Genomic DNA, 25,275 nt, shown 5'->3' with positions numbered 1-25,275 from the left:
AATGAAGGCCATCCTAGAGGTTTCCAGGGCCCCCCATTGGTCTCCAGGCCTTGCATTGAAGAATGGGGTCTGTTCTGTTCTGTCTCCTGATGGGCTCTTTCTACTCAGGAGATTAGCACGCAGTTAACCACAGTATAGAACATTACTGTGAAGTGCCCTTGTCCATGGTGCTGTATTTTAAAAGCTCCTATCTATAACTCATTTAGAGCGCAGATTGCAGAACAAAAATAATTTTTCTGTAAACAATTCAGCATAGATCAGCAGTCATCACCACTGATAATCCCACACAGTTGAGCTCAATGACTTATTTTACCTTACCTCACTGTTTTGTTTTTTAAAGAAATTGTATTATCTCATTAAAGAAAATTACTAGATTCTACTTTCTGCTGCTGTTTTCTCTCTTTTGGTAGTCATATCATGACAGAGAAGTGCTTATACATTTTTTATTTGAAATAATATACTGTTGGTGTATTATGATTTTCTGGCCACATCTGCTGTGACTATTCTGAAGACTTTAGGGCAGTGGTTCCCAAACCTGATCCTGGAGGCATCCCAGTCAGTCAGGTTTTCAGTATATCCACAATTTCGTGAAATAGATTTGCGCAGTGGAGGCAGTACTTGCAAATCTCTCTCATGAATATTCATTATTGGTATCCTGAAAACGTGACTGGCTGGAGTGCCTCCAGATCAGGTTTGGGAACCACTGCTTAAAGGTAAATATTCAAAAGTGTTAAACCGGGCAGGAAAGGCTCATGTCCAGTTAAATCCTGCTTAACCAGGTACTGCCACCGAATATCTCCAATAACTGGACAGTCCCTAATCTCTAAGGGCTAGATTCTATATATGACACTGAAAAAAAATACGCCTAGGGTTAGATGTGGTTTATAGAATATAGTAAGGGCCCATCCATTACTATGCCTAGGACCCATCCTTCAATATCCCTAGGGCCCATCTAGTCATGGGAATTTACACTAAGTAAAAATTGGTGTAAATGCCGGTGACCAAGGTGTATTCTATAACAGTGCTCGTAATTTTTAGAAACGGCCATGATCTGCCCATTTCACGCCCATGTCCATGTGCCCTTTTCAGCACATCACTTTATAGAATGTTTAGCAAGTTGTGTACATAAATTCTAATTAAAGCCAATTAGCATCAATAATTGCTTGTTAATTGGCAATTATCAGTGCTGATTGGCTTGTTAAGATAATTAAGTTGTGCATGCAATACAGAGTACAACCTGAACTGTACATGGGGGTAACTGGCCAAACCAGCACACAAAGTTAGGACAGCTAAAAGGCTGTCCTACTTCATACACTGAGTAAGCCAGGCACCGGTCTGAATATCAGCCAGTGCCTGGTTAGCTTCCAGGTCAGAGTATATACCCGGAGCTGGGAGTGGCTTACAAGTTTCTGTTGTGGGCTGAATATTAACTCTTTTATTTGCATTAGAACAATACAAAAAGACTGAGTCATGGATAGCAGAGGATCGACCTATTTAGGGCCCCTTTTACCAAGCTGCGGCAAAAAGGGACCTGCACTGGCATTGGCACGTGCTTTTTACGTGCACCAAGGTCCCCTTTTACTGCAGCGGGTAAAAGGGAAGTCACTCTTTTCTGCTGGAAATGGCCATGAGACATGTAAAGCACTTGCCACGCAGCCATGTTAGGGAGGAGTCCTTACTGCCACCCATTGAGGTGTTGGTAAGGGCTCCCGCACTAACCCAGGCAGTATGTTACACTGCCCAGTTACCACTGTGTACACTCCGGCAGTACAAAAATAAATATATTTTTGTAGCGCCAGATATGATGGCGCGCTAGGGGTGGGAAATATCACCGGGCTGCTGTAGTAGCCCGGTGGTACTTTCTGTTTAGCGACCGGTATGGCTATATTGGGCTTACCACTGCTTTAAAAGGGGACCTTTCATTGTCCTCCTCTTCATGCCGCTTAACTCTGTCTACATGTTTAATCTCTGTAAGGTTGATAGTTAAAAGCACTTATATAGTCAGTCCCTTATGTTTATTCTATACTAGTAAAAAAGGCCCGTTTCTGACACAAACGAAACGGGCGCTAGCAAGGTTTTCCTCGGAGTGTGTATGTTTGAGAGAGTGTATGTGAGAGTGACTGTGTGTGAGAGATAGAGTGAATGTGCGAGTGTGTGTGTGAGAGAAAGTGAGTGTGTCTGTGAGAGAGAGAGTGTGTGTGTGAGAATGAGAGTGTGTGCAAGTGCGTATGTGAGACAGTGTGAGAGAGAGAGTGTGTTTCACACAGATACAGTGTGTGCAAGAGAGAGAGTGTATGTGAGACATAGACTCTCTGTGAGACTGAGTGTATGAGACCAAGAGAGTGTGTGAGTGACTGTGTGACACATAGAGAGTGAATGTGATACAGTGTGAGACATAGAGTGTGAGAGTGAGAGAGAGAAAGACATTGACTGTGAGAGAGAGAGAGTGTGTGTGTGAGAGAGAGAGTGTGTGTGTGACAGAGATACCTTCCCCCTATCTCTGGTGTCAGTCCCCCCCTCTCTCTGATGTCAGTCCACCCCCCCCCCCTCTCTCTGGTGTCTGAGCGTTACTGTGCAGGAAGCTGAGCTCTGGCTGTGCTTCAAGGAACTGACCAATCCTATTTAATAGAATGCACCTCCAACATTCTGAAGCCGAGAAACCTTGTGTGGTTGGTCACTTCTGCTTGTGACAAACCCGGAAGTATGTGATGTCAATTCAGGAGATGGATACAGAGAGCAGGAATGCCTCAGCCATGCAGTCAGCTTCAGAATGTTGGAGGTGCGTTTTATTATATAGGAAGTGTAATGGTTTTTTTTTTCAGCTCTGTGCTAGTTTTTAGATAAATTTAAGTGTATAATTGTGCATTCCACCAGCTCAATCCAGACTCCATCCAGAAATACACCTACCAGCAAACTACATACCATCACATTTAGGGGCTATGTTATAGAACTATCATAAATGTGTTAAGGGCAAGCACTGGTCTTCAACTTGTGGCCATATTTACTTTCTTGTATTATTATTTAAATGTCTTGAAAGCACAAGTGTCATTTTCCAGCAGTCATAGAATCAGTCATGTTTGGAAGAAAATTGCAATAATTAGGCATCTAGATTCAAGTCTTATTCAAAAGGGAGCCAATTTTCAAAACTCTGCATACCTTTATCCCGGATATTCATCAGCTTTATCCATCAAATAGAACTGCTTTATAAGCAGTCTTAATTTTAAATAGATAATGCATCCAGTTAATGATAAGACTGCTATTTATACAATTTTATTGTGCAGTTTGCTGATTAATAGGCATTGCTCATTGTGCTCATACATTGTCTACAATTGAGGTGACCATATCTGACAGGGAAACACAAGGAGTATGGCTATGGAACAAATGGACGAACCACAGGAGGCATGTTGAAGAATCAAAGAATCATTTATTGACCCAACATAGACTGTGTTTTGGCCTCTGCCTGCATCAGAGGTCAGATATGGTCATTTCAAGTGCAAAATGATGCATATAGGTAAAATTAATTCCAATTAATGTGCAAACAATTGGGTTCTGGGAGAACATTTCAGTTCATGGCCTTTTACAAGAGAAAGAAAAAGAAGGGGCAACCTGCATAAGAGTTGCATGCACAGATTAAGCTCTGCAGTAACTAATGTCTGAGTGAGATACCTGTGTGTATATGCAGTACAAGCTGGTTCTGAAAGAGTTAACACAGGAAGGAATTTTAGCTCACTGAGTTGTGAATTAATGAGCATGGTTACTGCATTTGAAGTGGGGGGGGGGGATAGAAGGCATGAGTTAATGTTCTAATGCCCCACCACCCCTTTTCCCTCCCTCCCTCTCTCTCACACACACACACACATACATACACACACAGACACACATACAGAAGCCCAGCTCTGAAGCAGTTAACATGGGCGAAGAGCTTCTGCTTGCTATCCGGCAAGAGATTAATGTGCTAAGTCTGTTCTTAGTGTGTTTCTGCCGGAGAGAAAGTGTTGGTCAGTGATGGAGTTGCTGCCATGACAACCCTGGAAGTCAGTGTGTGATTCGGAGAGATGTTCTTAGGAGGAAGGGGAGCGGAGCTGGGATGCTGGACCTGAGGAAGGATCACAGTTTGTGTGCATCTATGGCAAGCCTCTTATAACATTCGGCTCCCTGCTGCATCTTACTGTCACCAAATAGAAAAAGAGGGAGAGAAGCTCAGCTCCTCCAGCGAGGCTTGCTTTCTTTCTCCTCTGCCAGTGCTCTTTTCCTCCGAGGGATTGGATACAGTAGACTCCATCACGGTCATCTAAAACACTTTTCCAAACCAAGACATTCTCCTTACCATGGAACTACTGTGAACCCTCCCCTGAGCAGAGGCTTAATGCATTGGGCATGTTTTATTTTAATTTTCTTTTCTAGCAGCAGTGTTGACAGGGCTGCTCCATGTGAGCAATATTTCTATTCCTTTCATGGGTTATAAACTTTTGATGCCGGATCCTGGCAACTTCTACAATTGAATTGTAAAGTAGCAGCTTGGAAAATTACATGGAGTGACCTTCAGTTCAGCATTCTTCAGACCCTGTCCCTTCCTGCCACTGCCTCTCTCACCCAAAGGAGTGCTGAGGGCTTCCTTCAGATGCAATTTGGGTATCCTTTGGTGTAATTTGTGGAAAGCTCAGGCTGGATTTTTGGCAAGTGGATTTATCCCAGAGAAGCTTTGCAAGCCAAATCCTTGTGCTCTGCTTGCTGTGTTTATTACACCCTCCCTTTGCCCCTCTTGGTGGGGGGAGGGGGCTATACGTGTGTGGGTAGTTTGATAAAGTTCTTGCTGCTGAGGATGGGGATCGGTGGGTACTTAGTCCTGCCCTGGAGGTCCCTGGCTGTCCTCTCTCTCAGACTGCTCTTCCTTGTGCCCGCAGGAGTGCCAGTGCGTAGCGGGGATGCCACCTTCCCCAAAGCAATGGACAATGTGACTGTCAGACAAGGGGACAGCGCCATTCTCAGGTAAGAGATAATTTACTAGGCTTTAAGGTTGTGGAAAAAAATGAAACGTGTACACAGAAGACGTTTTTCTTCACTTGGTTGTTTCTTCCTCATAGGTGTGGGTCTCTAGGAGATGAAACACTTGCCTTGCAGCACTCTAAAGAGTCGTTATGCTAACCTTAGCTCATCATATAGTATACTTTGGTGCCATATAATTCTCAGTTGGAAATTCACTTTCTGTATATGCTTGAATAGTACAGTATTTTAACGCATAAGTTGTTTGATCAGTGTGCACTTGGTATTAGAGAAAAAGGCATCATATTTCATGTGTGGGCAATCTAGCAACCGAGAGAAAGCACTGTACTGTGCCAAGAGCATGTAGAGGATTTAGATTTTGTGCTCCCTGAGTATTAGGGAACACGCAATGTCCTTTGCTTAGGCACTGGTAATATGCCTCTTTAGGCTGTATTGTGTAGATTCAGAACAATAATTGGTGAGGGGGATGAGGTGTGTAGGAAGATGATGCAACAACTATTCTGCCCCGTACTGGGCAGGAGTTTGAATAGGAGAGGTTTCTGTTGCATAAGAAAGCATTTGCTCCCTGTCTTGCATCTTTGTGGTGATGTGTGGATGCTAGACAATGAACGGTGCCAGATTCTAGTCCTTGATGTTACTTTGCCCTGGCCCTGATTAGAAATGAGGCACTCAGCAATTCTGGGTCACTTCATTTGTTTGACCCAAATTTGGGCTCTGCAGGTTCTGAAGTGTCCCTAAAAGTGCCTGTATCAGTTCTGTTTTACTGGATGGAACTCCCTTTAACCAGTCTTTCTGTATTGGTATTTTGGTTGAACTTGTAATGTGTAGTCTGGAAAACTGTGTGAATAAAACAAAACAAATATCTATCTATCTATTATATATATATAATAGATAGATAGATAGCTTACAGAGGCATGCAATGCTAATGTTTCTCCAGAAATTTGTTAGCCAAAGAAATAATTTTGACTGATCAGATCGTCAATGGGTGGCAGTAAGTGCTTCCTGCCACATGTTAAGGGTTATCTTACCACATAGACATTTTTTTTGGGAGGGGGGACATTTTACCCACTGCGCTAAAAGTGCCCTGGCTCATGGGAAAAACGGACCCTGCTGCTACTGCAGGGCCATTTTTCCCACAGCTTAGTAAAAGGACCCCTTAGTGCATGGTAATATAGATACGCTAACTGATTACCACAGGCATGCCCACTTTTTGCCCCCTTAGCTAAAAAATAAAACATATTTTTTAGTGCATGGGTAGCACACGCGCACTTGAGACTTAGCGCAGAATGCCTGAGCACGTGCTGTGGTAAGATCTCACTAACGCTACCACCACTTTGTAAAAGGACCTCATGGTATTTTCTGGGATCCAAATTGTACTGATTAACAACCTTGGGACAAGTTACATGAATTTACTGAGGATTTTACGGCTGTCCCAGGGAAGGCTGCAAACCGCACTCTGTTCCACCAGCCCCCGTTCTCCCTGAATATACATCGCTGCTGAATGAACTGGTTTTGTCTTCTGAATTCTATGACAATCATTCACCTCCCTTTTTTCATCAGTCTTGGTGAAGGTTGTCAAAGCGCATACTCCCGTTTAATGGGAAAGAAAAAGTAGTAGGATGTGTTCTTGCAGAGCATGACTCATCAGTATTTTGACAGCAGTATTTCATAAAACCTGCTAAAATTATTTTTAAAGTTCAATTTTATACACATTTTAACTTTCCCCAATAAAATGGTTAAAACAACAGTTATTCTCTATCATATGGTCAGTGGCATACCAGGGGGGGGGGCGGTGGGGGCAGTCCGCCCCGGGTGCACGCTGCTGGGGGGGTGCCGCGCGCCGGTCAGTGTCGTTGGTTTCCATGCTCCCTCTGCCCCGAAACAGGAAGTAACCTGTTCCGGGGAAAAGGGAGCATGGAAACCAACGACGCTGACCGGCGAGCAGCACCCCCCCAGCTGTGTGCACCCGGGGGGGGTTCTTTCGCTGGGGTGGGGGGTGTCCCTTCGCCGGGGGGGGTCGCACTGCACGGGGGGGGCGCTGCACCCGGGGGGCGGGGCGCATCGGCTATCCGCCCCGGGTGTCAGCGCCCCTCGGAATGCCACTGGATATGGTTCTGCTAAACTGTCCCATTGACCCAACAATCAGTCAATTTATTTTGAGCCACTCCACAATGAATATGCTTGAAATATATTTTGGAGATTAGATACCTACAGTATGCAAATCTATCTCATGCATATTCATAGTGGATATCATTAGAACCCACTGGACATGTAGGGTCACCAGGACTGATTTTGGAATTCCTGTTCTGTCATGATTTCAAATATTTAGGATATAAACAAATTATTCAGACATTAGAATAGAGAAGAATATGCTTCATTTTGTTTAGTTTCCCTTTTTGTTTATTGGAATTTTTTGTTTAGTTTTGTGTTTAAAATCTTGTTTTAAAGAGTAGTGCCATTAATAGCACACTAATAGCATGCAATATTAATAGGTGTATGATTCTTCTATAGCCCTATTGATCAATAGTGGGCGCTATTCCATGATACTGCAAACAATTTAATGACATGAGAAAAAACACAAAATTTAATTTAGAAAATGATAGAAAACAATATAGGAAATATTTTTTCAAATGAATGCTCATCCCTATTTTCAAGAATTGGCAACAAAAATTACTTAGGCTAGATGACGTTAGAAATTTGATAGTATGATAAGTATGGTAAAGTTCACAAGCTATATCAACCAGTTTCAAAACTCATTAGAAATCAAATTCACAATCTGCTATACTTTTTGTAAATAGTTTTATAATTCCAGGCATTAATATTATAATGTGCTAAGCTCCTTCCTGGTTACAAGGTAGTTTTTGATCAATATAATTGTAAAGGGTGCAACGTTTAATTATTTTGATGTCATTTTTCATAGCTGTTACAGTATAATAACTGGTGTCAGAGACAAACTGAAAACATGACTATCAGGCTTATTTTTGAAAGAGAAGGGCGCCTATCTTTCGACACAAATAGGAAGCTGGGCGTCCTTCTCTCAGGGTCTCTCAAATCGGCATAATCGAAAGTCAATTTTGGGCATCCCCAACTGCTTCCCGTCGCGGGGACGACCAAAGTTCCCTGGGGCATGTCGGAGGCATAGCGAAGGCAGAATTGGGGCATGCCTAACAGATGGGCGTCCTCGAGCGATAATGGAAACAAGAAGGACATCCCTGATGAGCACTTGGCCAACTTTACTTGGTCCATTTTTTCTTACGACCAAGCCTCAAAAAGGTGCCCGAACTGACCAGATGACCACTGGAGGGAATTGGGGATGACCTCCCCTGACTGCCCTAGTGGTGACTAAACCTCCTCCCACCCTGAAAAAAACAACTTTAAAAAACTTTTTTTGCCAGCCTCAAATATACTCAGGTCCATCGCAGCAGTATGCAGGTCCCTGGGTGGGGGTGGGGGTGGGGGTGGGGGGGGGAGAAGGTGTGTGTGTATGTCAGCAGAGGCATAGCAAAGGCATTTCAAGGGAAAGGAGTGGCCTAGTGGTTAGAGCACTGGTCTTACAATCTAGAGGTGGCTGGTTCAAATCCCACTACTGCTACTTGTAATCCACATAAATAAATAAAGGGGGTGTCAGAGGCATAGCAAAGGTATGAAGCATCCACATGTTTAATGTCCTTAACTGCCTGGGAGGCATAGCAAAGGCACCTAACACCTGGACATCCTTCACCCATACTAAAAAAAAAAAGACATCCCTGACGAGCACTTGGATATTTTCACCTGGAGTTGTGTTTTTTTAAGGTTGTAGACGGCTATTATACACACAGCTTGTCTGTGTGTATGAAGCCATCTTTGGCATGTGCAGAACAGCCACGCATAATGCTTGGCTGCTCTGCACTGGCTTCCCCTCCTTAGGAAGGAAATCGCGTGCAAATGAGCTAACAGCGAGCAGCTCATTTGCATGCGATTTCCTTCATGCATGTCCGTTCCTTTCCGAATTCACTAAGGGATTGGTAAGGGAAGGGCTTTTTTCATTCAGTTAGTGCATCAGTTAGTCCACTGCAGTGCCCCCTAGGGTGCCCGGTTGGTGTCCTGGCATGTCAGGGGGACCAGTGCACTACGAATGCTGGCTCCTCCCATGACCAAAAGACTTGGATTTGGTTGTTTTTGAGATGGGCATCCTCAGTTTCAATTATCGCCGAAAACCAGGGACGACCATCTCTAAGGACGACCTAAATGTTGAGATTTGGGCATCCCTAACCGTATTATCGAAATGAAAGATGGCCGCACATCTTGTTTTGATAATACGGGTTTCCCCGCCCCTTCGCCGGGACGTCCTGCGAGGACACCCTCAGGAAAACTTTGGCGTTCGATTATGCCCCTCCATATGTTTCAAATTATAAAAGCCAGCATTAGAGGGTTTATTTGTCCATCCTTTTTTGATTTTTTTAAGTGATGAAGATCTCTGCATTTTAACTGTGATTTACTGGTTACCAAGCCAGAGAGAGACCAGATCATAGGTTTTATTAATACAACATTCATTTTTCTCTTTGAATGCCCAGTCTTCCAGTTTCCTAAGGTCTTCCTGCAATTTTTCACAATCTGCATAGTTTTGTGTCATCTGCAAATTTAATCACCTCACTCATCGTTTTGTTTTCCAGATCATTTATTAATATGTTAAATAGCATCGGTCCCAGTACTGATCCCTGTGACACTCTACTACTCACCTTCCTTCATTGAAAAAAATAGCCATTTAACCCTACCCTCTGTTTTTGGTCAAATAACCATTTCATAATCCACCGAAGGGCATTGTCTCCTATCACATGACATTTTAATTTTCTCAGGAGTCTCTCATGAGGAACTTTGTCAAAAGCTTTCTGTAAACCTAGATACACTATTGGGCTCATTTTCAAAACAGAAAAATGTCTAAAAAGTGGCATACAACAGCATTTTTTTATTTTATTTGTACCCCGCGCTTTCTAACTTATGGCAGGCTCAATGTGGCTTACATGGGGCAATGGAGGGCTAAGTGACTTATTTGGACGTTTTCTCACAAAAATGTCCAAATCAGTATTTTCAGAACCTATTTTTAGACTTTTTTTAATGGTCCGCCAGAAGTGCGTCCAAATATCAAGGGGGCGTGTCAGGGGCGTTTTCAGGCCGGGACTTTGGCGTTCCTAAGACTTAGACATTTTTCAGCCATAATAGAACAAAACAAAACCACCCAGGGCTAAAACTAAGACGTTTTGAGCTAGACCTGTTTTTATAACAAATAAGGCACAAAAAGGTGTCCTAAATAACCAGATGACCACTGGAGAGAATCAGGGATCACCTCCCCTTATTCCCCCAGTGGTCACTAACCCCCTTCCACTCTCCAAAAAATGTGATTAAAAACATCACTTGCCAGCCTCTATGCCATCCTCAGATGTTATACTCAGGTACACTAGAGCAGCATGCAGGCCACTGGAGTAGTCTAGTGGTGGGTGCAGTGCACTGGTGGACCCAGGCTCCTACTTCCCCCTACCTGTTACACTTGTGGAGGAAACTGTGAGCCCTCCAAAACTCACCAGAAACCCGTGGCTATGGTAGTGGTGTACAGTTGGGGGTAGTGGGTGTTGGGTGGGTTTTGGGAGGGCTCAGCAGACAAGGTAAGGGAGCAATGGTGAGTTGTGTACCTGGAAGCATTTTATAAGGTCCACTGCAGTGCCCCCTAGAGTGCCCTATTGCTTTCCTGGGATTTCAGGGGGACCAGTCTACTAAAAATGCTGCCTCCTCCTACATCCCAATGGCTTGATTTTGTGCGTTTTGTACTTGGATATTTTTATTTCAAAAATGGATCAAAAAAACAAAACATCCAAATCACAAAACCTTGTTCAAAATAGTATTTAAAAAGAAAAAGAGATAGATGTTTTTCTTTTTTTGAAAATGAACTTCTTTCCTATTTAGATTTTGGATGCTTTTTGCAAAACGTCCAAAGTTGGACTTAGACGTCATATCGAAAATGCCCCTCCACATCAACTGACTCACCTTTATCCACATGTTTATTTATACCTTCAAAGAAATGAAGCAAATTGGTGAGGAAAGACTTCCTTTGGCTGAACCCATGCTGACTCTGTCCCATTAAACCATGTTTGTCTGTGTTCTGCAATTGTATTCTTCATAATATTTTCCACTAGTTTTCCTGGCACTGAAGTCAGGCTTACCAGTCGGTTCCATCTTTATCTCTCTCCTTATTTCTTTATCACATTTCCCAGTTCTTTTATTCTGGAGTGTGTTTACTGTTCAATATTTTGCTTTATTGTTCTGTGCTTCTAATGTATTTTATTGTTCATATTTTTACTAGGAATGAACATGGACTAATATTTGGTTAGGTTCATTTTCAGATCTGTTTTAAGTTCTTTTTCAGAGTTCTGAAGCACATTGGTTTCATTCAGATCTATTAAAGCCAACAGGACAAGCATTCTAACAGCTGCAAGATTTAAGGAGCCCAAGTCAGAGGGATACCCGGGGTATCAGGACAGGGAGTTCTTGGGCCAGAGAGTCTATATAAAGGCCTGGTGCCATTATGGAGTATATTTGATTCAGAAACTCCCTGAGATAGGGATTACCTGCCTCAAGTACCTCAAGCTAGGGCATTCCCCAACCTGGGCAATCAGTGCCAGAACATCTGCTTCACCTGGTCCCCCTTGGCCTGTGTCTCTGGCAAATAGATGCCCTCAGTCAGAGTGTGTCCAAAACTCCCACATCCGGTCATGGCTCAGCATTCTCCAACATCCTCTTCATCTGCTACTATCTTGGAAAATAGTGGTGGCCCAATTGATATAACTGATGTCAGGTGGGAGAAAGGGTCCATTTACCAGAAAGTCTCTGTAAAAGGATCAAGATTGTTTCACTGTGGAATTCATTACCCCCCAGAGCTTCACTTACTCAATAACTATCAGTTATTTTGCAAGGTCTTTAAAACCTTCCTATTCAAGAGGTATTGGTTGGAACAATAATAACATTTTCTGCAATATTCCTCTCTCTTTTTTAACTGATTCTTAATATATTTTATGTTATTTCAGTTAAGATAGATTTTTATTGAATATTCTGGAGTTTCTTTCTCTACTGACTTGTAAATGTAATCCACAATGAACTAGTTTTAGTATTTGCAGACTAGAAATTATATGTAGCATAACATAACATAACAATAGTTGACAGGGATTTGTATATTTGAAATGAATGGCAACAAATTTCTGGCTCATTCAAGACCCATGTTCATGTGTTTTATTAGAAACAAAATGGAATGAAAATGAAGTCATTCACTGCATTTCACCATTTGTTTCAGAACAAATGCACATCCTTTATTTTTATTCTTCAGGCTGTGTTATCGCACAGTATGGTAGTTTCTCTAAAGCTGGAAATTCTGTCATAAACCTCAAATTCCCTTCTGCAGTCACTATTAATTATATATATCATCAGATCTTCTCTAACAGGTACTTCACAACTGCATGTTATCATGACCAATCAACACTCTCAAGGTGGACTCAAATGGGGTAGTCAGTGATCACGGGGTCCTAGGCCTACTCCCACCCCCTTCCTCCCCTCTCAGTAGACAAAACATACCAGAGCCGCATCACTTCTTCTGAAAAGGAAGGAATTTATTATAATGGCAGCAGCATAGTTACAATACAAATTCAAACAACATCAATGATATCCTAACTTGCTAACAATTAGAACTGACTAACTGACCAAGAGGAGGTAACATTTTGCTGCTTTGGTTGTTGTCGGCCATCCATGTTGCTATAAAGTGGTTATAACTATTACATATTTGTACAACAGCTTAATACGGGTACCACCATCAAAGCTGATTACTCCCCACTGTGTGACTCTTCACCTGGGTGTCCATCAATGCTCATCTGGTTCTCCACCGTTCACCCCAACCTTTGACCGTCAAAGTCATGAGGATGGTTTTTAGTTGTCTCAGCTGATACTGCATTGTCTTTGTACAATTGGGTCCTCCCATCCATCCATTGGGTCCTCCCATCCACTTAAATTCTGATGCTATCCATAGCACACACTCTAAAGGGTATCTCCCTGGAGTATGCAATCTTCGGTATGGACCCCTTTTCTCTTGCACATGTCCCTTGGCCACCTCCCCTAGCTGCTGTGAAGCAACAAGTAGCACCATGGCAAGGCGCAATGATCCCTACAGAATTTTAATGCAGTGGGGCAAACTAAGGGGGTCTTTTACTAAGGTGTGCTAACATTTTTAGCTCGTGCTCAAAATCAGCTGGCACAAAATGCTGAGACACCCTTTATACAGTGGTGGAAATAAGTATTTGATCCCTTGCTGATTTTGTAAGTTTGCCCACTGACAAAGACATGAGCAGCCCATAATTGAAGGGTAGGTTATTGGTAACAGTGAGAGATAGCACATCACAAATTAAATCCGGAAAATCACATTGTGGAAAGTATATGAATTTATTTGCATTCTGCAGAGGGAAATAAGTATTTGATCCCCCACCAACCAGTAAGAGATCTGGCCCCTACAGACCAGGTAGATGCTCCAAATCAACTCGTTACCTGCATGACAGACAGCTGTCGGCAATGGTCACCTGTATGAAAGACACCTGTCCACAGACTCAGTGAATCAGTCAGACTCTAACCTCTACAAAATGGCCAAGAGCAAGGAGCTGTCTAAGGATGTCAGGGACAAGATCATACACCTGCACAAGGCTGGAATGGGCTACAAAACCATCAGTAAGACGCTGGGCGAGAAGGAGACAACTGTTGGTGCCATAGTAAGAAAATGGAAGAAGTACAAAATGACTGTCAATCGACAAAGATCTGGGGCTCCACGCAAAATCTCACCTCGTGGGGTATCCTTGATCATGAGGAAGGTTAGAAATCAGCCTACAACTACAAGGGGGGAACTTGTCAATGATCTCAAGGCAGCTGGGACCACTGTCACCACGAAAACCATTGGTAACACATTACGACATAACGGATTGCAATCCTGCAGTGCCCGCAAGGTCCCCCTGCTCCGGAAGGCACATGTGACGGCCCGTCTGAAGTTTGCCAGTGAACACCTGAATGATGCCGAGAGTGATTGGGAGAAGGTGCTGTGGTCAGATGAGACAAAAATTGAGCTCTTTGGCATGAACTCAACTCGCCGTGTTTGGAGGAAGAGAAATGCTGCCTATGACCCAAAGAACACCGTCCCCACTGTCAAGCATGGAGGTGGAAATGTTATGTTTTGGGGGTGTTTCTCTGCTAAGGGCACAGGACTACTTCACCGCATCAATGGGAGAATGGATGGGGCCATGTACCGTACAATTCTGAGTGACAACCTCCTTCCCTCCGCCAGGGCCTTAAAAATGGGTCGTGGCTGGGTCTTCCAGCACAACAATGACCCAAAACATACAGCCAAGGCAACAAAGGAGTGGCTCAGGAAGAAGCACATTAGGGTCATGGAGTGGCCTAGCCAGTCACCAGACCTTAATCCCATTGAAAACTTATGGAGGGAGCTGAAGCTGCGAGTTGCCAAGCGACAGCCCAGAACTCTTAATGATTTAGAGATGATCTGCAAAGAGGAGTGGACCAAAATTCCTCCTGACATGTGTGCAAACCTCATCATCAACTACAGAAGACGTCTGACCGCTGTGCTTGCCAACAAGGGTTTTGCCACCAAGTATTAGGTCTTGTTTGCCAGAGGGATTAAATACTTATTTCCCTCTGCAGAATGCAAATAAATTCATATACTTTCCACAATGTGATTTTCCGGATTTAATTTGTGATGTGCTATCTCTCACTGTTACCAATAACCTACCCTTCAATTATGGGCTGCTCATGTCTTTGTCAGTGGGCAAACTTACAAAATCAGCAAGGGATCAAATACTTATTTCCACCACTGTATTCCTATGAGCATCTCAGTGTTTAGCGCCAGCTGATTTTTAGCTCTAGTTAAAACGCTAGTACACCTTAGTAAAAGACTCCCTAAGTGCTGGGAAGCACCCTTTAGCATGGAAGCATGGAAGGACATATGAAGATTCCCTGAAGAAGCTGAGGGAGGTGAAATGAGTCCCTGTAGGGATCATTGTACAGTTTAAGTGAAGTGCTTCCTTTCCCCTGCTTTGATTATAAATTTGACGATAATGTGAGTGAGTTAAGTTCAAGAAGTAATGAAAAGAAGTCTTGGATTTAAATAGAAGAGTGAAGGCATTGCTTTTAAACTTAAAAAAGTAAGAAGAACATTTTGAATAAGGACTGTGATTTTTTTAATGGAGGTTTTGGCCAATGATTGATACAAACGGCTGTCAGCAGAGTAGTGCTAGTTGCTCGAAGATATACCAGAAAGTTTACTGCTTATTGTACAGCCAGAACCACCTGAGGTCTTTTTCCTCCGTTATTTACTATAAGGTTTCTATAAGGGCACATGGGGAAAATTCTGTCAGGTGGCACATAGAGGTAGGCACTACTTACATATGTAAAAGGCACCATTAATTGACAGAAAGGCACCTATGTGCATTAGGCACTATTCTTTAAGGAAGCACCTGAGTGCTATAGTGCTTAACTGCAAGTAAGTATACATATGGGTGGAGCATGGGTGGACCATGGGCATGTCTCCCAGTTAAGAGCATCGTTTATAGAATACTTCTACGAGTTTTCCCAATGTAATGTGAACCACAAAGGCATATAATACAATAAACTACCTGTTTACTTTGTAAGTCAGTTAATGATTTCAAATAAAGGGGTCTGTTTACTAAGCAACGCTAGCAGCTATCCATGCGCTAGTGCTGACACAGCCCATTCAAAGTGGCACTAGCAGAAATATTTAAAAAATACTTCTGCAGGTGGTTATCCAGTGGTAATTGGGCAGCATCGAGCACTGACAGTTACCACTGGGTTTGCTTGGGAGTTCTAAGTTACCGCCACCTTAATAGGTGGCAGTAAGTGCTCCCCCCAAAATGACCGCGTGGCAAGTGCATCTTCAGTTCCCATCGCAAAGGCCATTCTTGTCTCTGACCTACTGCCTTAGGCTATGGGATTCTGGAAGATCCTCCCCTTCAACTTATCCTCTCTTTCATGTTCTCATGATTCCTTCCTTTTCAAAAGGAGTTCCTGGAGTTACCCTACTTGTCTTCCTCACAATAGGCACCTATGCATCTATGAAAATTAGGCTTTAAACGGAAACCTTCTTAGCCTCTCTGTGTAGGTTTCTTCTTATTAAATTACCCTCCTCATACATGCTAAATGTTATTGCATCTGCATCTATGTTTCTTGTAGTCCCTCACTTTCCAGTTTTCTAAATCTCTACTTCTATACCATTGCCACTTGTCCATGCATCATCCATGATACATTTCTTCCTCTTGTCTTGCCATGCTGTCTTCTTAATACCCTATACCTCTTCAGTGTTCTTCTTGCTCTCTTGCTCTGTCTCTCATCTATGCTCCCTTCACTGTCCTGTTCCTTCTGTCTCCTGTGCTCTTGTGTATTCTGCTCTCTTTCCTGTGCTATCACTTAGTGACTTACCTCCTCTGTATCCTAGAACTGCTTGCCTCCCTCATGTAGTTCCTTGATTCCATATATTAAACTAGACCATATGTGATTCATGATCTATATTTAGATGTTTTTGTATGCCACCAGTTACTTCAATGAGAGATAGAAATATCATAGCACCACAACATGATAATTATTGTCCCTGCTGCTCCTTTTTATAGAAAAAACCTTACTCTCCCCCCAGCTCTGAAAACTGAAATTAAAGTTGTACTGTTTTTAGCCCCCTCCCTTCCTTCTCAACTAAAAGCCAGTAAATATATCTGTCTCATGATATTTTCGAGAGAGAATCCATTAATTGGAGAGTAGGATTACAGCACTGATGCTTGGCTTCTGCTTTGGGTAATGATGTTTTTTGAGGTAACTGGTGTTTAACTAATCATTCCTCCTCTGATGCTTATAATTATAGCGCCCACTTTCCCAGTGAGCTCACAGATAGGAATGTGTGGGGAAAACAAATGTTCTTCAAGATCCGTGAGCTCACCTCTTTCTCCTCAAATGTCACTAGTTAGCATCCCATCGTTTATTTTGTGGGAGTCCTCCACCTATAGTCCTGCCATTGGGACGTGCCTGTTTCACTATCACATTTTCAATAGTGAAACACAGGCAAGCTTTGCAGGACTCCAGGTAACCTACTTGTTCCTAGCCATTGAAAACATGATATTGAAGCAGCACCCCCCAGTGGCAGCAATGCAGTTGGAGGACTCCTGCTCAGCTTAGAGGGAACAGTGCAGGACACGCTAAAGCATCTTGCAGTAATTTCCCTGTTTGTGCATGGTAATCGCACATAAACTATTTTTAAAATATTTTTTGAGGGTGTGTGTCATGGGCGGAGAGTAGCCAGCTAGAATATTCACATTACCGCATGCTAACTGGTTAACGCTGGGATTGTTAGTGCTCTTGCATTAATTATTTGCAGTTGCCTCACACTGACAATATTAGTGTATGACTCGCAAATAAAAGAATGGAAAAATCCCTATTTTACAACCATGGCAAAAATGGGATTAGCGTGCAGAAAAGTCCCGCATTACGACCCACTATACTCAGATTTTGACACAGCTTAATAAAAGAAACCCTCTGTTCCTTATTATATCAAGAAACTTCTCATAAAAGATCCCACAAATCATCAAGATATCACTGCTGGAAAAACACAAGTAAACAAAATGTCTTCAATAATTTGGTAAAATTTATCTGTTTCAATTGTCAATCTAATTTGTAAAGACATTTGATCTCAAACACCTGGCTTTTTACCATGGAAAGGGTACTCTTTCTAGCATCTTCAAAATGTATCCTTTACAAGGAAGGAACAGAAAGATGTCCTGTCCCCTCTGTCCGCAAAGTCCGATTCGGTCTATAGATTTTAAAACAGAATGAAAATAAAAGGCAGAATCCTGCATTAAAGCTCTGTGTATCAGAAAGAGATTTTAAAAATTACAGGCAACCAGTGCATTTCTTTGAGAAAAGGTAAAATATCCTGAAACTGAGGACATCCTTTTAGAAGTCAAGAAGCAGTATTTTGAATAATATACAAAGATTTAATAAAAGATGCAGGCAAACTACAATAATCCATACCACAAATTACTAAACTTGGCAAAACTGTTCGAAAATCATCTGAAGAGATGTTTTTCAATCTACTCAACTCTTCTTAATGATAGTACAAATTTGAGTCTGAAATGCCAAATTAAAATCCAAAACAATTACTAAACAAGGATATTGAATGAATGGAATTTCTTGCCCATTCAGACTAATTTTGGAAGAAGCATGCTGATCCGCAGCTCAGCTTATTAAAATCATTTCTGTTTTTGCAACATTTAAGGATAATTTATTTTCTCCTAACCATAACACTGTAACAGAGAAAACTGATTGCAGACAGTTAATTGCAACCTTGAGTGAGGTATCAAAATTGAAAAAAAAAGCGTATGTCATCAGCATACACTCAGTAGGAGATATTCAGTTTTAATTTTTTTAGAATCAAAAATTACCAAGAAGAATGTATGCAGGGGAAAGGATAATGTTTCATGCTAGTCCTAAAACCTGAATGCTGCTAGATCAAATTCCCCATGGAGACTGATCTGCAGGTTCCTAAGCATCATTCATACAAGTCATACTATAGGAATGTAATCAGCAATAGTATTGGTTACCTATTTGTGCTTAGTCAGTAAACTATTGTATTCACGTGTGACAGCATTTAATGTAATTCAAAGCTCATGGTAAACCATTCTATTAATAAGTCTGCCAAGAAACTGTCACACTACTGGCGGTCCCCATAAGGCATTCACAACTTGGTACTTGCATACAGGGAACTTCTTTACCTTTTACCAAAGCTAACAGTATGCTGTAGGTATTAAAACATGAATTCTATACACAGGCTTAATAAAACCAAGATTTTGAGAGCCCTTGGAATTTGGATTGCACCGCAGACATTGCTGTCATGAAAGGATAGGATGGATATTGGCAGCTCATGTGCCAGGATACAGCAACCTCCACATTTGAACTTATAGTGAGAACGTTACTGAAGCTTTTACTTTCTGAACACAACTTTTCTGGTTGATGTCGATGACTCACTTGCCCACTTGTGTGTCAGATTATTTGCAAAAACAAACCTTAGTCACTGACAACATTTGTCTCACTGCTTTAATACCCTCTTCAATCACTTTATCAATATGAGGTCAAAACTGAGCACACGATGGCCTTTAAGGGTCTTCATTTCTTGGTTGATGTGTCATAATCACTTCTAAAAATGGCATGTCCAGTCTCCTCTCTGCTCTTTCAGAAATGGATGGTAGGGATAACTCAAAATTCCATTAAACTGTAGCCTGAATAATCCATTAAAATTGTTGCAACAGAAGCATACACAGTAAGGACCAGATTCAATATATCATGCCTAAAAAAATCAGTGCCAAAATGAAATGCACCTAGGTGTATTCTTTAAAGCATGCCTAAATTTAGGCATACTTTATAGAATAAGCCTAAGAGGCCCTTTCACTAAGCTGCAGCAAAGGGGGCCCTGCACTAGCAGTGGCGGCCATTTTTGCCGCAGAATGAGGCCCTTTTTACTGTACTGGGTAAAAAGGCTGAAAAAAGAAATATCTGTGCGGTAAGATTATACTTAACTGCATGGCCTTATGGGGGGGGGGGGATATTTATCATCACCCATTGAGGTCATGGTAAGGGCTCTCGCGCTAACCTGATGGTAACCGTACAGTGCGCAGTGCTGACTGATTACTGCTGAGTAACTGCTGCAGTGAAAAATAGGGACCTATTTTCCATAGCGCTGAAAATGCCACGCAGTGGGGGTAGAACTTCCACTGGTGCCTCGTTGAGCTGGCGTGAGTTCCGGATTGCTGCGCGGTAAGTCCACAGTGGGCTTACTTCTTCTTAGTAAAAGGACCATAAATTTCTGCATGGTTTATAGAATACTAGTAAAACAGGCCTGTTTCTGACACAAAGGAAACGGGCGCTAGCAAGGTTTTCCTCAGAGTGCATATGTTCGAGAGAGTATGTGTGAGATTGACTGTGTGAGAGAGAGAGAGAGAGAGAGAGAATGTGCGAGTGTGTGTGTGTGACAGAGAGAGAGTGAGAGTGCTGAGTGCGAGTGTGTGTCTCCTCTGTCCCCCCTCCAGCCACCCAGCGATTCTCCTCTCTCCCCTGCTCCCCCTCCAGCCACCCAGTGATTCTACTTTTTCCCTTGCCCACCTCCAGCCACCCACGGATGCTCTTCTCTCCCCTGCCCCCCCAGCCACCCAGCGAGTCTCCTCTGTCCCCTGCCCCCCATCCAGCCACCCAGCGAGTCTCCTCTGTCCCCTGCTCCCCCTCCAGCAACCCAGGGAGTCTCCTCTGTCCCCTGCCCCCCTCCAGCCACCCAGCGAGTCTCCTCTGTCCCCTGCTTCTCCTCCAGCCACTCAGCAAGTCTCCTCTGTTCCCTCAGAGCATGGCAAAAACTATCCCCACTGCTAGCACAGGACCCTTTTTACCACAACTTTGTAAAAGGGCCCCTCTAAGCATGATGTAATTTGGAGTGACTCAAACTGCGATAGAAAGGGTTTCTGCAACAGAACCATTCAGGGAAATTCTGTAATACTGTACCTCTATTTAAATGCCTAGAGGACACCTATGTGGCACCTATTCTATAATGGAAACTAGAAGCATTTATAAGGTAATGGGAAAAATATATACCTATGAATTAGTCACAAGTTTCCAAGTTTATTAACTTTTGCTACCCCGCCTTAAAGACGTGCCATCTATTGAAGAGCAAGTTAGAAGTAAAATGTCTCACAATACAGATTGCATCAGGAAGAGGGGGAGAACTTCAATAAAAATAGGAAAGAGGGGAAGGGGTAAAGTCAAAAGGTGAGTCAAAGTAGCTTGAGGGTCTTCCCCTGCGTGTGTGGTAGAATTAGCAAAAACTATCATTGAAAAGAAATATATTTAAATCGGCTTTGAACTGGGTGAGAGAAGTTTGTAATCATATTTGAGGAGATAGTGAATTCTATAAATATGGACCTTGTACAAAAAATATAGATACTCTGGTGCACTCATGAACTATCTCTTTATAGCTTGGTAGAATCAGCTGATTCTGACTAAGAGATCTAAGAGTGCGAGATGGGGAATAATAAATTAGATACCAAGAGAGAGAGAAGTAGACTCCCCTGAAGATGAAGTTTTAAATACTAGGAGAAGTTTGAAACGGGCAGCCAGTGGCCTGATTTTAGGAGTAGTGTAGTATGGTCAAATTTATGAGTTCTATTAATAATGCAATTAGCTGTATTTTCCATTAATTGAAGTTGTCAGAGGTCTTATGCAAACCATAGATGTGGTGTAAGTGTGTTTACCTAAATTGCTGAAACGTGCATGCAAATTATAGCATTTTATAATTTACATACACACATTACTGTGAGGGGGATAATCGAATGGCGCCAGCCATCTCCAAGGACAGCACCATGAAGGGAGGGAGACAACCGTAGCCGGCAATCTCAAATCCGGCCAAATCCAAGGCATTTGGTGATGGGAGGGGCCAGGATTCATAGTGCACTGGTCCCCCTCACATGCCAGGACACCAACCGGGCACCCTAGGGGGCACTTCTAAAAAGTTAAAAAAAAATAAAAATAGCTCCCAGGTGCATAGCTCCCTTACCTTGGGTGCTGAGCCCCCCAACCCCCTCCCAAACCCACTCCCCACAACTATACACCACTACCATAGCCCTAAGGGGTGAAGGGAGGCACCTACATGTGGGTACAATAGGTTTCGGGTGAGTTTTGGAGGGCTCCCATTTTCTACCACAAGTGTAACAGGAAGGGGGGGGGGGTGGGCCTGGGTCCGCCTGCCTGAAGTCCACTGCACCCACCACAACTGCTCCAGGGGACCTGTATACTGCTGCGATGGACCTGAGTATGACATTTGAGGCTGGCATAGAGGCTGGCAAAAAAAGTTTTTTAAGTTGTATTTTTGAGGGTGGGAGGGGGTTAGTGGCCACTGGGGGAGTCAGGGGAGGTGATCCCCGATTCCCTCTGGTGGTCATCTGTTCAGTTGGGGCACTTTTTTGGGACTTGGACCTGAAAAAAAGGGACCAAATAAAGTGGACCAAATTCTCGTCAAGGCCGGCTTTCTTTTTTCAATTATCGGGCGAAGCCGGCCATCTCAATGCACGGCCCCATCCCGCCCCCATCCCACCCCCATCCCGCCCCTGTCCTGCCTTCGCTACCGTGCTGACATACCCCCTTGAACATTCGCCGGCCCTGTGACGGAAAGCAGTTGGAGTCGGCCAAAATCGGCTTTCGATTATACCGATTTGGCTGACTTCAGGAGATCGCCGGCCATCTCCCGATTTGTGTCAGAAGATGGCCGGCGATCTCTTTTCGAAAATAAGCCTGTGTGTGTCCTGCCCACACTTCATCTAAATGTGCCGATGTGTGCACTCACCTTCCAACTATGCACTATTGCACTTAGCCACCTATTGATAGAGTAGCGCATAGCCAGAATTTTGGCATTTATTTGTATATGTACACATATACACATATATATGCCAGTTTTCTAATCATTTATGTGCAAATTTGGCATATAAATGTTAGCACCTTATTTAGGGGCCTTTTTACTAAAGGTTTGGAGCGTGGCAATGGGCTTGCAGTGCGCCAATGCGGGACTAACGCCGAGCTGCTGCAGGAACCCAGTGGTAATTCCCACCCTCAACGTGCGCCATTTTCGGCATTACAAAAATATTTTCTATTTTTGTAGCGCTGGTGCTTACCCAGCGACTAGTGGTTCCTCATCCCTAAAAGTTGTCATTCGGTAAATGGTTCACTTACCACATGGCCATTTCTTGTCAAGAAAAAAGACAGCCTTTTACCAGCTAAGGTAAAAGGGTCCTCAGCACGTATCAAAAACACACGCTAATGCTAGCACACACCCACTTTTACTGCAGCTTAGTAAAAGGACCACTTATAGAATTACCCCCACTGTGGGTAAATGGAAAGCATAAATAGCCAACCCCCCCTTTTACAAAGCCACGTGGCAATGCCAACAAAGCCCATTCACTTTGAATGGGCTGTGTCGGCTTTACCGCACCGTCAGCTGTTAGCGCGGTTTTGTAAAAACAGGGGCAAGGCAGAAGGACAAGAGAGCAATTGAAGATGTTTTTTATGCTGTTTCTAACCCATCGTAGGCAGTATCTCTTGGGAGGAATACTGAACAGGATAAAGGTCTGACACAGTTTCAGGATGCTTAGAGGATGTGTTGAATAAAAAAAAAAAGGAAAAAATAATTCTAAGGTCCTTTTACTAAGCTGTGGTAGAAAATGGCCTTAGAGCGCTCTTACATGGATTTTTTCTACGCGCTAAGGCCATTTTTACTACTGCAATAAGATGACCGATTTTCCGGTTTTTTTTTCAAATTAATGGCCATGTGCTAATGCTGCCATTAGCATGCAGCAATTACAGAAACTTAGAGCATGAACACTTATCCTCACCTATTGTGTAGGCAGTGAGGGCTCACATGCTAAATCTATGCTAAACAGTGAATGCACATTAATGTAGCTGCGCTAACTGATCAGCGCAGAAAAGCCCACTCTCCGCCCCCTGACATGTCCCCTCCACATTAAAAAAATATTTTTTAGTGCATAATTTGCGCGCACAAAATTTAAACTTATTGCAGGATGCCTGAACACAAGGCCTTTTAAGCTGCGGTAAGAATGCGCTAGTGTTTACTGAAGCAGTGGTGGTGGTGGAAGTCACACAAAATTATTTTTGCAGCATTCTATGGGGTGGGGCTTAAGGGAGGGACTCTAGACGTCATCAAAGGCTTTTAGTCAGTAATATTGAAGCTGTTGACTTAGGAGCCACATATAAGTTCATGGTCTTCAGAACACTGGAAATGTTTGAAAGTAACATTGAATAAAATGGAGCCACTACTTACATTTCAGAACTGAGAGGATACTTTCACATTGAATTGTGAGTCTCTGTGGCCCAGCTCAAAGCCAGAGTGAGCTGGTGGTGTGACATAGGTTGATTATCACTACATAGGCTCACCGCTGGTACAAACTGACAAGGGCAGTGCTTTTTAACCTGCTGGTGGAAGAGATTAATGTGTATTTGTAAGAGAGGGAGAAGCATTCTGGAGATGGAAATAAAAAAGCAGAGAAACTCATAAATGCACAACTGGAAATGAGTGAGGTCCAGTGATCTGGGGCTGCAGGCTTCTTAAATCAGTCCCAACCAATCATCACTTTCTGCCCAGGGACCTAGAAGAAAAGATGCGATTGAAGATGTAAGAGATTAACGGTGTTTTGCCGAAGCAAGCCTAGTTCATAAATTTGATGAAACGTCATAGCAAGACCAGTCTTTCTCCCCCTCCCTCTTTTTTTTATTCCTTTTTTCCTTCTTAAATCTAACAAATTTCCAAAGCAGATAAATCCAATTACAAGTGTTTGCCTTGAGGGAGTGAGAAAGATTAATGTTGGTATTTTGGCAGGAATATAAAAAGAAATAGGTCACACGAACAATAAGAAATCATAAAAAAAGCTGATAAGCTAAGAATGTTCCCTTGTATATATACTCTTAGTTTCTCCAAATGGTTTTTGCTTTTCACTGAAATAGCCCAATGGAAAAATAATCTTTTGTTTCATGTTTTGATGACTCTGAAGCTTCTTCTTCATCCAAGTTTTCAGGAGTAGTGGATATGGTTCTTGAAGATATTTGTTGTATCCCTTTATTTTATTTATTTATTGGGATTTATTAACCACCTTTATGAAGAGATTCATCCAAGGTAGTGTACAGCAGGTACAGTTTAACATAAAACTTACAATTTTTTAACAGCATAACTATAGTAAAATAACCAAGAATAAACTAAATACAATAAATGAGGTAAACTTGAAAACAGTAAATTGAAACCTAATAATAGAACTACCATGAGACAGTATAAAAAATATACACATTTAAGAGCACTGGAATTTGAATATCAGAGATATAATACAATGTTAGCATAATACTAATGATGCACTTAATAAGCATGCATTAGAACATTAGGACTATATGGGTGTTTATAGCATTAGCGCATGCTAAAAATGCTAACATGTCTTAGTAAACAGGGCCCATAGAGTTTTAAATTGAGCCCAATAAGATGCTGGTAGCCAGTGTAGCTTTCGCAGGAAGGGTGTAATATGGTCATGCCACTTGCAGCCTTCTATCAGTTGTGCTCAGCATTCTGAATTAGCTGGAGCTGGTACAAACTCTTTTTGTTTTGGCCAGTGT

General features: G+C 42.6%; 1 protein-coding gene across 1 annotated transcript in view; it reads left to right on the top strand.

Annotated features, from left to right (window-relative positions):
- The first annotated feature begins 4,822 nt into the window (after nt 1-4,822).
- The window catches only part of LOC115481373 (opioid-binding protein/cell adhesion molecule-like), a 508,069-nt gene continuing 487,616 nt past the window's right edge, over nt 4,823-25,275 (top strand). Inside the window, exon 1 of the mRNA XM_030220461.1 lies at nt 4,823-4,989. Within this exon, the coding sequence (XP_030076321.1) occupies nt 4,823-4,989 (167 nt within the window). The remainder of the gene's footprint in view (nt 4,990-25,275) is intronic.

The sequence above is a fragment of the Microcaecilia unicolor genome, chromosome 12 (assembly GCF_901765095.1).
Source record: "Microcaecilia unicolor chromosome 12, aMicUni1.1, whole genome shotgun sequence".
Classification (NCBI taxonomy): domain Eukaryota; kingdom Metazoa; phylum Chordata; class Amphibia; order Gymnophiona; family Siphonopidae; genus Microcaecilia; species Microcaecilia unicolor.
The sequence above is the reverse complement of the archived record's forward strand: the minus strand, read 5'-3'. Positions and strand labels throughout refer to the sequence as shown.